We start from the raw sequence: 16,482 nt of genomic DNA, 5'->3' as shown, positions 1-16,482 counted from the left end.
CAAGCAATGGGCTGCTTTGAAGCAGGGCAACCCCCCTTCTTCTGCACATCATAGAGCACGAACAAGGAATCCATCTTTCTGACCCGAGCTGTACGCCTGACATAGCTCTTCAAGGCACGCACGGCATCATCCAATGCCTCTGGAGGAGCAGAAGCATCAGAACTGGACGGAACCACAATAGATTGATTCAGATGAAACGCGGAGACAACCTTCAGCAGGAACTGCGGTCTAGTTCGCAGCTCCACTATGTCCTCGTAAAAGACCAAGTAAAAGCTTTTACATGATAGGGCCCCCAATTCTGAAACACGTTGAACAGAAGCCAGGGCCAGTAACATCACTGTCTTCAACGTGAGGTACTTGTCTTCTACCATCATGAGAGGTTCAAACCAGGAGGACTATAGAAATTTCAACACTGCATCCAAATCCCAGGGTGCAGTAGGCAGCACAGAAGGTGGTTGTATGTGGAGTACCCCTTGCAAGAAGGTCTGAACTTTTAGCAACACTGCCAATTTCTTTTGGAAGAAAATGGAGAGGGTTGAGATCTGGACCTTAATGGAACCCAGACGTAAGCCACACCAGCCTGCAGGAAACGTAAGAAAAGTCCCAAGTGAAAGACTGCAGGCGGATACGTGCGCTCCTCGCACCAAGAGACATATCTCCTCCAGATATGATAGTGTTTTGACATCACAGGTTTCATGGCCTGAACCATGGTAGCAATAACCTTTTTGGAAAGGCCCTTGTGAGCTAGGATGTTCCGCTCAACCTCCATGCCGTCAAAGTCGCCGTAGTCCAGGTAGACGAACGGTCCTTGTTGAAGAAGATCTCTTCATAGTGGTAGAGGCAAAGGGTCTTCGACGGACATGTCCAGAAGATCCGCGTACCACGCCCTCCGAGGCAATCAGAATTGCCTGGACACCCTGATGCCAGATTCGCTTTAGCAACCTTGGGAGCAATGGAATCGGAGGAAACAGGTAGACCAGCCGGTACGGCCAAGGCGACGCCAGTGCGTCCACCTCCCTCGCCTGAGGATTCCTGGTCCGTGAGCAGTACCAGGAAAGTTTCTTGTTGAGCCATGTCTATTTGTGGGCAACACCACCGGTCGATGATCTGTTGGAACACCAGATGGTGGAGCCCCCACTCCCCCGGGTGGAGATTGTGACGACTCAGGAAGTCCTCCTCCCAGTTGTCCACACCCAGAATGAAGATTGCTGACAGTGCTCTTGCATTTTTTTCCGCCCAGAGGAGTATTTTTGACACCTCTCGCATGTAGACTCTGCTTTTTGTCCCTCATTGACGACTGATACACGCCACTGCCTTGGCGTTGTTCGACTGTACCTGGATCACGTGATCCCTGAGCAGAGGAGAGGCCTGAAGCAAAGCATTGTAAATCGCCCGAAGTTTCAGAATGTTGATCAGAAGGAGAGCCTCATGGTCTGACCACCTGCCCTGGAACTGCGCCCCTTGGGTGACAGCTCCCCATCCCCGTAGACTTGCATCCGTCGTGAGGAGGGTCCAATCCTGAATCCAGAAACTCCGGCCCTCCAGGAGATTGGAGGATTGTAGCCACCACAGGAGGGAAATCCTGTCCTGAGTTGACAGCTGAATCATCCGGTGCATCTGGAGATGCGATACGGACCACTTGCTCAGGAGAGCCAATTGAAATGTTCTGGCATGGAACCTCCTGTACGGGATCGCCTCATATGAGGCAACCATTTTACCCAGCAACCTTATACAAAGATGGATGGACACTCGAGTAGGCCGGAGCACCATGCGGACAATCTGCATTATGCGGACCATCTCCCGAAGTGGCAGAAACACCTTCTGGGCCACAGTATCTAGCAACATCCCCAGGAACAGGAGCCTCTGAGTTGGCTCCAGGTGGGACTTCTGCAAGTTGAGGAACCACCACGGTCCGAAAGAAGATAGATGGTGCGGTTGATATAGAGCAACAAAAGCTCCCTGTATCGTGCCTTTATCAGAAGATCGTCCAGATAAGAAACCACACTGACCCCCTGGCCCCGGAGTTGGAACATCTCTGCCATCACCTTTGTGAATACCCTCAGGGCTGTGGGACAGGCCGAAGGGTAGTTCCTGGAATTGGAAGTGATTGCCCAAGATGGAAAACCCCAGGTACGCCTGAGGCGGCCAAATCGGAATATGGAGATAGGCATCCTTGATATCCAAGGAGACCATAAATTCCTGTGCTTCCAGGCTCGCAATCACTGCTCGCAGAGACACCATCTTGAACTTGAACACCTTAAAGTAAGGATTCAAGGATTTGAGAATCAAAATGGGTCTTACCGAACGGTCTGGTTTCGGCACCACATACCGGTATGAGTAAAACCCCTTGCTGCGTTGTGGTAGTGGTACTGGAACAATAACGCGGGACTGAACCAACTTCGGATTGCCTGTTGCAACGTAACGTGCATATCCTCCAAAGCTGGTAAGCTTAATTTTAAAAATCATTGAGGGGGGAGTACTGTCGAACTCCAGCCTGTAGCCCTGAGAAGCAAAATCTCTGACTCAGGTATCCTGGTAGGAGGTCTCCAAGACGCGGCTGAAGTGACACAGTTGAGCTCCCACCCCGAGATCCCGTCGAGTTGGGTGGGCACCGTCACTCTGAGGCCTAAATGGAAGCAGAAGTGGTGGACTGTTCATGAGAACTGGTGCAAGCAGATTTTCTGTACTTGCCTCTGGTGCCTCTAGCCACATTGGAGGCACCTCTGGCCTTAGATCGAAATCTGTATAACCGAAAGGACTGGACAGACGGCCCTGGATTGGAGCGTCTTGACGGCGTGGGGCCACAGAGGGGAGAATCGTGGATTTCCCAGCCGTAACTTTGGAGATCCAGGTATCCAATTCGACCCCAAAAAGCAATTCCCCCGAAAAGGGGAGGGATTCCACACTACATTTGGATTCTGCGTCCGCAATCCACTGACGCAACCACAAGGTCCTGCGCGCCGACAATGCCATGGCAGAAGTCCGAGCATTAATGTTCCCCATGTCCTTGAGCGAATCACAGAGGACACGTGTAGTGTCCTGAATGTGCTTCAGGAGGGTTACCATAGTAACTAAAGGCATATCTCCCGAGAGGCCCCCCCTGAGTTTGAGTGGCCCAAGAATGAATAGCATGGGTCATCCAGCAACCCGCAGTGACCGGTCTTTGCGATATATACCGGCTGCTGTGTATATAGATTTTAGGGTAGTCTCAATCTTCCTATCCCTTGGATCCTTCATGGTAAAGGAGCCCAGGGCGGGGTAGCACAAACTTTTTAGACAGGCGAGATACTGAGACATCCACCCCAGGGGTTCCTCCTAAAATGTTCTACCTTCAAGAGCAAATGGGAAAGTGCACAAAAACTTTTTGGACACTTGGAATTTTTTGTCTGGATTTTTCCAGGCCTGTTTGAATAAGTCATCTAACTCTGTAGAATCATGGAGAGTGACAGGAGGCTTGTTTTGCACAAAGAAAAATGACTGCTGTGACGTAGCGTCCTGTAGGTGAAACACATCCCTTATAGCCAAAATAAGGGGTTCAATACCATGAGCAGCATCGGGATTGCCACTAATGGGGTCCAGGTCATCCCCATCATCATCTGTATCAGATAGAATAGCAGGTAAACTACGCTTCTAGGGACCTGCATGAGAGAGGGGGGCTGTGCATCTGCCCTAGCTAAATCTGCAACAGCTTATTGTAGTAGCTGAGTTTTCTGCACATTAACATTGAGCTGGGATGACATAGTTGACATCATGACATTAGAGACCCTAACCAGTGGGGCTCTGGACCCTCTCCCCCAGCCCCTTCACTGATTTGTGAAGACTGACTGCATTGTTCACAGGAAACGGAGTCATTAGATAAGGGAGAGACTCTAGTGTGATACAGTATATACTGCACAGTTCGTGTTTACCCATATTCACAGTAAGCACAATAACATACACATACATACACACAGACAGTTATAATGCAAACCTGCCCTACTGTATGCGAGAGGAAACACAGGGAAGAGAGGACACCAGCACACCCTGAGCTGCACAGCCCCAGTGAGACTGTCAGCTCCCTATTACACAGTAAACACTAACAATTATTGTCCTAGACAGGATCAGGATAGTGTACACAAGCGGCTCTCCCCCTTTGCTACACCCTGTACCACATTTCCAGTGTGTCTGAGGACCAGGAAGCGCTGTGTGTGCTGTCTGTGCTGCAGTAAGCATAAGAAGGCGCCAAAACGCCTCAGGTTCCGCTCTGAGGTAGCTCCGCTCGCTTTTATGGTGCCGGAGATACATACATAGATTATACTGGCAAAAGTCTTGTTTTAGGCTAAAAATATCACACAAGTGCTAGTCAAACCCTTTTGTGCCAATTCTACACGGGGGATCTTAGCGAGAGACCCCCACCCCGGGAGGAGTCAGCACACCCAGTTGAAGAAATTTAAAGTGCACTGGCTCTTTTGGACCCCGTCTATACCCCATCGTACTAGTTTCCCCCAATATCCCTTATGGATGCTAGAGAAATAGGGGCGGGCCCATTGCATGCTGGGAGGCCGAAAGCTTTGATCGTTTGGCCGGAGAAAAGACCATAAAAATAAATTAAAAAAGCTTGTGGCTGCAAAGATTAGCAGCCCTCTAGACCGTGGTCCGGCTCCTGCTGCACCAAACAAAAAAGTGAATTGCCTGAGCCAGGAGGCGTGGATATAGGGGACTGGCCCGTTGCATACTGGGGGTCTGAAAAGCTTAGATCGTTCGTGCCAATCCGCTGTTGCTTCCTAATATCATAAGGTATATCCTGTGGATACCACTGTGGACCCTGAAGGAGAAAGAAACATTTATTTTGTGCAGGGTAAATATTGGCTGCTTTTGCATGCAGCCCACAAATATTATCATTATTGGGATACAGTCGTTAGGTCGACACAGTTTAGTTCTAGTCATTAGGTCGACCACTGAAGGTCGACATGCATTAGGTCGATATGGTCAATAGGTCGACATGGTCATTAGTTCAACAGGTCGACATGAGTTTTTCACATTTTCTTTACTTTTTTTGTACTTTTTCATACTTGACAATCCACGTGGACAATTGGGAACGGTAACCTGTGCCGAGCGCAGCGCTAGCAGAGCGAGGCACCTTGCCCGAAGCATGGTGAGCAAAGCAAGCCATGCGAGTGGACACGGTGCACTAATTGGGGTTCCCCATCACATTACGAGGAAAACAACACCAAAAATGTTCAAAAACCCATGTCGACCTTTTGACCTATCAACCTAATGACCATGTCGACCTATTACCCCTGTAGGTCTAATGCATGTCGACATTCCATGGTCAACCTAATGACTGTTGACCTAAGTTGAGTCGACCCAACGACACATATCTGCTTTATTTTTACACAGCAGTTTACATTTCCGTTTGAACGCACCTCTCCCAAATCTAAATCTCTCTGCACGCTACATCTGCCCCACCTGCAGTGCAACATAGTTTTGCCCAGGTACACACTTACTTGCCCTTTTTTTTTGTTTACTTCCCTATTAGAATCAGGCCCAGTCTTCAATACAATAAATAAGAATTTTAAGGATATTTTAATTGCTATAATAAATGTTTTATCAAGTAATGACAGAACCACCTTAATGTATTTATATTACGTTCTGATGGGAATGAGACTTAGAAGTGAGAAGACCATAAAAAAAACTCTCTCAGTAATTCTAACCTTACTATCGGCGACAGTGAATGACTCTCTCTGATGGTGAATAGTCATGGATAATTAAAGCCACTCTACAGAGCAAACACAATTCAAATTTCCATTTAACATAGGTTCTTGGTGTCATTACTGCAAAAAAAATCCTTTAAAGGGATCATGATTTGTGCTTTTTGTGCTGCAATTATGACAATGAGATGATATTACTGGTGTGACAAGTAAAAAATATGCACATAAATGTTGTTACATGGCAAGAAGCACTCTTGCCTGGATAACAGCAGTTGCTGGAGAACAGCACAACCAGTACAGAAACAGCAACCATCTTATGAGCGCTGGTACCTGAGGAAGATTCTGCAGAGCTGGTTTTCCTCTCACTATCACTGATATCCTGTAGGTCGGACAGAAGATCTCTTACATCTGGTCTGTCTTCTTTTACTGAAGAAAGCAAATAGCAACATAGCTTAAGAGTTTTTCTACACTAGAAGTATCACTGGGCAGTTTCAGGGAAGTGTGGCTAAATCTGGATAATGAGGCATACTGTTCCATGGTGACTCAACATGGATAAACCAAGAGGAGCATCAAAGATATATATTTAAATTAGGCTGGTTACGAAATCCCAACAGTCAGGAAACTGATAGTGGGATCCCGACGGCCGAAATCCAGACGCATCCCGGTAAGTAATTTCTCCCTAGCCCTAATCCCTGGGATGTGTAGGGATTCTGGCCATCAGGATACTGTTATCGGTCTCCTGAACGTCAGGATCCCGACTGCCAGTATTTTGACCTCATCCCATCTAATCACAAGATATCTGTTGAAATAACAATGGACATATTTGTAGGCCACATTTTGTTTCTTTTATGTTGCCGAACCTCCACTTTCAAGATCACGCTTACCTGGTTTCCTCCCATCTCCTGCCTCTACTCTTTCCCGCATCGGTCGCATGGGACTGCGACTGCGGTAATTGGCTTTGGCCTTGTCTCCATGTTCCTCTCTAGCTGTTCTATGGTGAGCAACCACTGTGGAAGGAAATAAGTCAGGAGAAAACTAGTAAGTTTTATATAGGAAAAAATTTTTAGATTACTTATCTACTTTCAACCCCCATGTTTAGTGAATGTATGAACTGGAGCTTTGAGTTCTTTTTACTTATTTAAAAAAAGCATTCAGCATTTGTTACACTCCGTCTTCTGTTTAAAAGTCATTACTAAGAAAGTAGCAAGATTTAAATTGTAATAGTCCTTTACAGAACATAAAACTTCTCAATCAATTATTGTAACTTGAACCTGGAGAGCATAGTCTAACTAGCTTCAGAGAACGCACTTGGCTGCTTACAAATTGACTGCTGTGCATTGGCATAAGCTGAATTATTTAATTTGAACAAGCAAATTTTCTTAAAATGTTTGGTTACCATCAGTAGCCTCCAGTAGCACTTTTTGGGTTCATACATCTACTGTAATCACAAAGGAGCACCAGCCTAAACGACCATGTTATTAGATATTCAATGGACTAAAATCTCAACAAAGAATACAATTATAAACATGAAAAATTTGAAGAAACATTTGGTCAAAATTACAAAGGCTTTTCAAAAGAAGTACATTTGATAGATTAAATTTGACATAATGTTTAACACTACAAACTTTTTTCCCACTTTTTTTTATAAAAAGTTAAAAAGCACAGAACACATAAGAATGGCCCAAACACGTGTCTATGATGCAGAACACACATATGGGTTAGCAGCAAAGCATACAGCCAGCATGGGAAGTGCACAAAAATAGCAGCACGAGGACAGAAGCAACAGAAAAAACTCTAAACTAGAATTGGTTTTCTGGCAAAATGTATTGCAATATTTACCATACCAATTCAGCGCAGGTGTACACTATACTGAATTGTGATAATGCAGATCTCTCTGTTAGTAACACTAACAGTTCAAAACAGGTGGTGTCAGGAATGTATACAGTGTTACAAGACATATGTCAGCTACACACGTACACGTGACTATGGTTTCTATTTACTAAGCCTTAGATGGAGATAAAGTGCACAGAGATAAAGTACCAGCCAACCAGCTCCAACTGTCATTTTTCAAACCCAGCCTGTGACATGGTAGTTAGGAGCTGATTGGTTGGTACTTTATCTCCATGCACTTTATCTCCATGCACTTTATCTCCATCTAAGGTTTAGTAAATAGATGACATGAATGCAATGGTATACTTTCTCTGATATTCACCTTTAAAGGACAGAATGGGTATGCAAAGGTATTATCCTATTTTTCCAGGTAAATTTCCACTACAAGCAATGTATCTCTGAACTGTACCTGTCTGAGAAGTCATTATTTTTCTATTCTAATGAACGAGCAACAGCCATCACTTTTCATACAGTACCAGTGTCCATATTCAATCAACGTCTATCAAACAGGCATTTTTCTTTATAAACAAGTCTGTTCACCCCAAAGCCTTCATTCTATAAACTCAAGCAACAAGAGTTAAGTGATGTACACTGTGCTGATGCAGGCTACCTTGTGATTGGCTCTAGATCTTCACATGACATAAGGATATTAGACAATCTAGTATATAGTGTTCACTCTAGGAGTGAAAAGGGGCATGGCGCCGCAGTCCGGAGGAATATGTGCGCGCGCCCGAAACGGGGGCGCGGCCACGCAAATTAGGGGTGATGGCCACGCCTACGTCATTTTAGGGGGCGGTGCGGCCCACAGACGCTACTATAGAGAGCGTCTGTGGCTGGCGACGTCACTGTTGGGGGCGTGCCCAGCTCCTCCGTCGGTGCTGGGCTTCCCCCAGCTCTCTCCCAATGCATGAATGGATGCCGCGCGCATGCGCACGGCATCTATACACACCGGGAGGGCTGGAAGCGGGCGGCTGTTCTAGCAGGGCGGGTTTTGCCTGCTAAAAAACGGGCAGGGTGCGGCGCCCTGCTAAAACAGCCTACAGTGAACACTATAGTATACTGTAAATCATCATCACACTAAGGAACAACAGTACCAGCAGGACAATACATCAGGATTACATTTGCATGTTCCAGCTTGAGGGGAAAAAGGACAGACTCTATACAGATTAGAGGCAAAGTATTACGAGTGACACTCTTTAAGCACTTAAAAAAGAATAGACTTCTGGGCAATGCCCTTTACATAGAGTCTCTCAGTCACTCTCTCGCTCACTTTTTGTTTTTTTAGGACACGTGACTTGGAACTAACATTCATCTACAGTTTGTTTCAGCCTTGTTCAGCCTCCTCAGTGCAAGTCAAGTTGTTATGTGAAGTTCTATAAAACGTCTCATTTAGGTTTTGAAAACAGGAAATGGCATATGGCAATGGTTGCCAAACTCGGTCCTCAAGACACCCTAACAGTCCAGGTTTAAAAGAGATCCATGGCTCAGCAGTCTGTAAATCAAATTGACTGAGGTACTAATTAAGTCACCTGTGGCCATGCATGAATATACTGAAAACCTGGACCATTAGGGTGCCTTGAGGACCAAGTTTGGGAACCTCTGGCCTATTTGCGTAACATTTGTAGGGAGTGTAGCTCCAATTCCTACAATATTGTCAGAACTGCACAATTTTAAAAATAACATTTTTAGGAATTGCCCCATTGGCATTTTATTTTCTCCCACCTCATCTCTAGCTGAAAACACTTTGCTCACTACTGTTCAAACCAAGGTATCATGGCTTCTCTCAAGAGTACAGACAATTCCATTGCAAAAGTCTGGGCATCCCTGGTCAAAGGGCATATTTTACTAAATCTACCAGTAATGTGTAGTCACATGTGCCAGTTCTGCACATTTACTGGTAACTTGCACAATTTTACAGCTTTACAAATAAATAGTACTGTGACAGTGGTATGTACGAACATAGCAGGGATCTCACCGTGTGTACACACCCTATGGGGTATATTCAATTGAAGTCAAATGCTGCAGTCTGTCGAAAATACGTATATTTTTGCCTTTTTTTGGTCGTAAGGGGATCCGACCTATTCAATCTAACCTTAAATTATTCGACAAGTCGAGGAATTCGACTTGTCGAAAAGCATGTAGATCGGCGGAATAGCTTCCCATCCACGTGCTTGTGTCGAAAACAGGGCAAAACCGACAGGTTTTGGCCCCCTTTTTGACCATCTTAATTAGACTTTTAAAAAAAAGTCAAAGTGAGATGCGGGAGCAGAGATGGGGAGAGCCACGCCGGAGACGGGGTGAGCAGTGCCAAAGGATGTGTCACAGCCGCCGCTCTCAGCAGCGTCCACCCGGCTCCAGCAAGCGAGACCTTGCTTGCTGGAGCCGGGTGGACGCTGCTGTGAGCGGCGGCTGTGATGCGGGGTAGTGGAGAGGCAGAGACGGGATAGACGGGGCGGGGGGGGGGGGGAGGAAGCAGCGCTGCTCTCCCCCGTCTGCCCGTGGCTTTCCTCCATCTCAGCTCCCGCATCTCAATTCGACTTTTTTTAATGTCGAATTGAGATTGCACTGAATAGCCCAGGTCGGATCCATCACAACAAATAAATGTCGGAATGGATCTGACTTCTATTGAATATACCCTTCAAACATTTAAAAACGGATTTAAAATAGAACCCTGTTCCTTCAGTATATGGTTTAAAATATTGAAAAATTTCTTTTTTTTTTCCCCTTCCTAACCCCTAGACTCTCCATACCAAACCAAATTTTAAGATAGATTCTTAATAGGATCTTATATTTGTAATTTGATTTCGCACTATATAAGACATGAAGAAAAAAAAAGTGGACCTTTTTTTCTTTTTTCATATATTGGTCTCATTAAGGGGTATATGCAATTGCGGTCGAATTCGGTCTGGAATTCGACCGTTTTTGGATTCAACACAATTCGACAGTCAAAACCCTCCCGCCGGGACCCGAATTCGACATATTCAATAAATAACGGATTTGACAGTCCCGCTGTCGAAAAACGGACCAATTAACGAATAGTGGGCGGCCTGGATTCGACTTCATGGACGGCACAAAAGTGTTCAAAAAAATCCTGAAAAAAATTGCGTGGGGTCCCCCCTCCTAAGCATAACCAGCCTCGGGCTCTTTGAGCCGGTCCTGGTTGTAACAATACGGGGGGAAAATGACAGGGGTTCCCCCGTATTTTAACAACCATCACCGGGCTCTGCGTCCGGTCCTGGTGCCAAAAATACGGGGGACAAAAGACGTAGGGGTCCCCCGTATTTTTCACACCAGCACCGGGCTCTACTAGCCAGAGAGATAATGCCACAGCCGGGGGACACTTTTATATTGGTCCCAGCGGCCGTGGCATTAAATCCCCAACTAGTCACCACTGGCTGGGGTACCCTGGAGGAGTGGGGACCCCGTAAATCAAGGGGTCCCCCCCCTCCAGCCACCCAAGGGCCAGGGGTGAAGCCCGAGGCTGTCCCCCCCCATCCAAGGGCGGCGGATGGGGGGCTGATAGCCAGAGTGTAAAATGAAAGAATATTGGTTTTTTTTATAGAAGAACTACAAGTCCCAGCAAGCCTCCCCCACAAGCTGGTACTTGGAGAACCACAAGTACCAGCATGCGGGGGGAACGGGCCCGCTGGTACCTGTAGTTCTACTACAAAAAAAATACCCAAATAAAAACAATACACACACATCGTGACAGTATAACTTTATTACATACATGCACACCAACATACACACATACATACATACATACATACCTATGTTGACACGAAGAGTCGGTCCCCTTCTCCACGTAGAATCCATGGGGTACCTGTAAATAAAATTATACTCACAACAATCCAGTGTAGATCGGTCCTCTTCTGGTTTGTAATCCACGTACTTGGCAAAATAAAAAAAACGGAAAATACGGACCACGCACTGAAAGGGGTCCTATGTTTACACATGGGACCCCTTTCCCCGACTGGCGGGACCCCCCGTGACTGCTGTCAAAGAGGGTCCCTTCAGCTAATCAGGGAGCGCCACGTCATGGCACTCTCCTGAGCTGTCAATCAGGCGGCGCACTCGAGATACAATGTAGCGCATAGGCGCTCCATTGTATCCAATGGTGGGAACTTTGCGGTCAGCGGTAGACCACAAGAGTGACCCCACATTACCTCGCGGTCTACCTTGTGGTTCTCCAAGTACCAGCTTGCGGGGGTAGGCTTGCTGGGACTTGTAGTGCTTCTACAAAAAACAATATTCTGTCATTTTACACTCTGGCTATCAGCCCCCCATCCGCCGCACTTGGATGGGGGGGGGGGGGGGGGGGGGACAGCCTCGGGCTTCACCCATGGCCCTTGGGTGGCTGGAGGGGGGGGACCACTTGATTTAAGGGGTCTCCACTCCTCCAGGGTACCCCGGCCAGGGGTGACTAGTTGGGGATTTAATGCCACGGCCGCTGGGACCAATATAAAAGTGTCCCCTGGCTGTGGCATTATCTCTCTGACTTGTGGAGCCCGATGCTGGTGTGAAAAATACGGGGGAACCCCTGTAATTTTTCCCCCGTATTTTTACAACCAGGACCGGCTCAAAGAGCCCGAGGCTGGTTATGCTTTGGAGGGGGGACCCCACGCAATTTTTTTCAGGAATTTTAACACTTTCACACCCCTTCCAACTGAAAAAATAAGATTTTACTCACCGGTAAATCTATTTCTCGTAGTCCGTAGTGGATGCTGGGAACTCCGTAAGGACCATGGGGAATAGACGGGCTCCGCAGGAGATAGGGCACTTTAAGAAAGATTAGGTACTATCTGGTGTGCACTGGCTCCTCCCTCTATGCCCCTCCTCCAGACCTCAGTTAGGATACTGTGCCCGGAAGAGCTGACACAATAAGGAAGGATTTTGAATCCCGGGTAAGACTCATACCAGCCACACCAATCACACCGTATAACTCGTGATACTATACCCAGTTAACAGTATGAAATATAACTGAGCCTCTCAACAGATGGCTCAACAATAACCCTTTAGTTAGGCAATAACTATATACAAGTATTGCAGACAATCCGCACTTGGGATGGGCGCCCAGCATCCACTACGGACTACGAGAAATAGATTTACCGGTGAGTAAAATCTTATTTTCTCTGACGTCCTAGTGGATGTTGGGAACTCCGTAAGGACCATGGGGATTATACCAAAGCTCCCAAACGGGCGGGAGAGTGCGGATGACTCTGCAGCACCGAATGAGAGAACTCAATGTCCTCCTCAGCCAGGGTATCAAATTTGTAGAATTTAGCAAACGTGTTTGCCCCTGACCAAGTTGCAGCTCGGCAAAGTTGTAAAGCCGAGACCCCTCGGGCAGCCGCCCAAGATGAGCCCACTTTCCTCGTGGAATGGGCTGTTACTGATTTAGGATGCGGCAATCCAGCCGCAGAATGCTCCAGCTGAATTGTGCTACAAATTCAGCGAACAATAGTCTGCTTAGAAGCAGGAGCACCTATTTTGTTGGGTGCCTACAGGATAAAAAACGAGTCAGTTTTCCTGACTCCAGCCGTCCTGGAAATATAAATTTTTAAGGCCCTGACTACGTCCAGTAACTTGGAATCTTCCAAGTCCCTAGTAGCCGCAGGCACCACAATAGGTTGGTTCAAGTGAAAAGCTCATACCACCTTAGGGAGAAACTGGGGACGAGTCCTCAATTCTGCCCTAATCATATGGAAAATCAGATAAGGGCTTTTACATGACAAAGCCGCCAATTCTGACACACGCCTGGCCGAAGCCAAGGCCAATAACATGACCACTTTCCACGTGAGATATTTCAAATCCACAGTTTTAAGTGGCTCAAACCAATGTGATTTTAAGAAACTCAACACCACGTTGAGATCCCAAGGTGCCACAGAAGGCACAAAAAAGGGGCTGAATATGTAGCACTCCCTTTACAAATGTCTGAACTCCAGGCAGTGAAGCCAGATCTTTCTGGAAGAAAATCGACAGATCCGAAATCTGGACCTTAATGGAACCCAAATTTAGGCCCATAGTCACTCCTGACTGTAGGAAGTGCAGAAAACGACCCAGCCGAAATTCCTCTGTTGGGGCCTTCCTGGCCTCACACCACGCAACATATTTTCGCCAAATACGGTGACAATGGTTTGCGGTTACTTCTTTCCTGGCTTTTATCAGCGTAGGAATGACTTCCTCCGGAATGCCCTTTTTGCTTTAGGATCCGGAATTCAACCGCCATGCCGTCCAACGCAGCCGCGGTAAGTCTTGGAACAGACAGGGCCCCTGCTGTAGCAGATCCTGTCTGAGCGGTAGAGGCCATGGGTCCTCTGATACTATTTCTTGAAGTTCTGGGTACCAAGCTCTTCTTGGCCCATCCGGAACCACGAGTATCGTTCTTACTCCTCGTTTTCTTATTATTCTCAGTACCTTTGGTATGAGAGGCAGAGGAGGGAATACATAAACCGACTGGTACACCCACGGTGTCACTAGAGCGTCCACAGCTATTGCCTGAGGGTCCCTTGACCTGGCGCAATATCTAGTTTTTTGTTTAGGCGGGACGCCATCATGTCCACCTGTGGCCTTTCCCAACGGTTTACCAACAGTTGGAAGACTTCTGGATGAAGTCCCCACTCTCCCGGGTGTCGGTCGTGTCTGCTGAGGAAGTCTGCTTCCCAGTTGTCCACTCCCGGAATGAACACTGCTGACAGTGCTAAGACGTGATTTTCCGCCCATCGGAGAATCCTTGTGGCTTCTGCCATCGCCATCCTGCTTCTTGTACCGCCCTGTCAGTTTACATGGGCGACTGCCGTGATGTTGTCTGATTGGATCAGTACCGGCTGGTTTTGAAGCAGAGGCCTTGCCAGACTTAGGGCATTGTAATTGGCCCTCAGTTCCAGAATATTTATGTGTAGGGACGACTCCTGACTTGACCAAAGTCCTTGGAAATTTCTTCCCTGTGTGACTGCCCCCCAGCCTCGAAGGCTGGCATCAGTGGTTACCAGGACCCAGTCCTGTATGCCGAATCTGCGGCCCTCTTGAAGATGAGCACTCTGCAGCCACCACAGTAGAGATAACCCTGTCTCCAAGGACCAGGGTATCAGCCGATGCATCTGAAGATGCGATTCCAACCACTTGTCCAAGAGGTCCCACTGAAAGGTTCTTGCATGGAACCTGCCGAATGGAATTTTGCTTCGTAAGAAGCTACCATTTTTCCCAGGACTCGTGTGCAGTGATGCATCGATACCTGTTTTGGTTTCAGGAGGTCTCTGACTAGAGATGACAGCTCCTTGGCTTTCTCCTGCGGGAGAAACACTTTTTTCTGTTCTGTGTCCAGAACCATCCCCAGGAACAGCAGGCGTGTGGTAGGAACCAGCTGTGACTTTGGAATGTATAGAATCCATCCGTGCTGTTGTAGCACTTCCCGAGATAGTGCTACTCCGTCCAACAACTGCTCCATGGACCTCGCCTTTATAAGGAGATCGTCCAAGTACGGGATAATTAAAAACTCCCTTTTTTCGAAGGAGTATCATCATTTCTGCCATTACCTTGGTAAAGACCCTCGTGCCGTGGACAGTCCAAACGGCAGTGTTTGGAATTGGTAATGGCAATCCTGTACCACAAATCTGAGGTACTCCTGGTGAGGATGGTAAATGGGGACATGTAGGTAAGCATCCTTGATGTCCAGGGATACCATGTAATCCCCCTCCTCCAGGCTTGCAATAACCGCCCTGAGCGATTCCATCTTGAACTTGAATTTTTTTATGTATGTGTTCAAGGACTTCAAATTTAAAATGGGTCTCACCGAACCGTCCGGTTTCGGTACCACAAACAGTGTGGAATAGTAACCCCGTAGGGGCACCTTGACTATCACCTGCTGGGAATACAGCTTGTGAATTGCCTCTAGCACAGCCTCCCTGCCTGAGGGAGTTGTCGGCAAGGCAGATTTGAGGAAACGGCGGGGGGGGGAGACGCCTCGAATTCCAGCCTGTACCCCTGAGATACTACTTGAAGGATCCAGGGATCCACCTGTGAGCGAGCCCACTGATCGCTGAAATTTTTGAGGCGGCCCCCTACCGTACCTGGCTACGCCTGTGGAGCCCCCGCGTCATGCGGTGGACTCAGAGGAAGCGGGGGAAGAATTTTGATTCTGGGAACTGGCTGACTGGTGCAGCTTTTTCCCTCTTCCCTCGTCTCTGTGCAGAAAGGAAGCGCCTTTGACCCGCTTGCTTTTCTGAAGCCGAAAGGACTGTACCTGATAATACAGTGCTTTCTTAGGCTGTGGGGAAACCTGAGGTAAAAATTTTTCTTCCCAGCTGTTGCTGTGGATACGAGGTCCCAGAGACCATCCCCAAACAATTCCTCACCCTTATAAGGCTCTATGTGCCTTTTAAAGTCAGCATCACCTGTCCAGTGTCGGGTCTCTAATACCCTCCTGACAGAATGGACATTGCATTAATTCTGGATGCCAGCCGGCAAAATATCCCTCTGTGCATCCCTCATATATAAGACGACGTCTTATGTTCGCAAAATAGTATCCCTGTTTGACAGGGTTACAGACCACGCTGCAGCAGCACTATCTGCAGGTCTCAGTCTAGTACCTGAGTGTGTAAATACAGACTTCAGGATAGCCTCCTGCTTTTTATCAGCAGGTATCTTCAAAGTGGCCGTATCCTAAGACGGCAGTGCCACCTTTTTTGACAAACGTGTGAGCGCCTTATCCACCCTAGGGGATATCTCCCAGCGTAACTTATCCTCTAGCGGGAAAAGGTACGCCATCAGTAACTTTTTAGAAATTACCAGTTTCTTATCGGGGGAACCCACGCTTTTTCACACTTCATTCACTCATTTGATGGGGGAACAAAACACTGCCTGCTTTTTCTCCCCAAACATAAAACCCTTTTTTAGTGGTACT

At 47.3% G+C, this 16,482-nt stretch overlaps 1 protein-coding gene across 9 annotated transcripts in view; it reads right to left on the bottom strand.

Moving 5' to 3' along the window:
• LOC134966331 (cyclin-dependent kinase 11B) overlaps positions 1 to 16,482 on the bottom strand; it is a 251,164-nt gene that overhangs the window by 177,705 nt on the left and 56,977 nt on the right. For 6 of the 9 annotated variants that reach the window (XM_063942992.1, XM_063943000.1, XM_063942997.1 and 3 more), the window contains 2 exons: positions 6,575 to 6,697; positions 6,026 to 6,116 (listed from right to left, as the gene is read on the bottom strand). In XM_063942992.1, coding sequence (XP_063799062.1) covers positions 6,026 to 6,116; positions 6,575 to 6,697 — 214 coding nt within the window. Of the gene's footprint in view, positions 1 to 6,020; positions 6,117 to 6,574; positions 6,698 to 16,482 lie in introns of all 9 variants that reach the window. The other 3 variants (XM_063942994.1, XM_063942999.1, XM_063942996.1) reach the window with 2 other exon arrangements.

Source organism: Pseudophryne corroboree, chromosome 10 (genome assembly GCF_028390025.1).
Source record: "Pseudophryne corroboree isolate aPseCor3 chromosome 10, aPseCor3.hap2, whole genome shotgun sequence".
Classification (NCBI taxonomy): domain Eukaryota; kingdom Metazoa; phylum Chordata; class Amphibia; order Anura; family Myobatrachidae; genus Pseudophryne; species Pseudophryne corroboree.
Note: the sequence above shows the minus strand (reverse complement) of the source record. Positions and strands in the feature narration are given on the sequence as shown.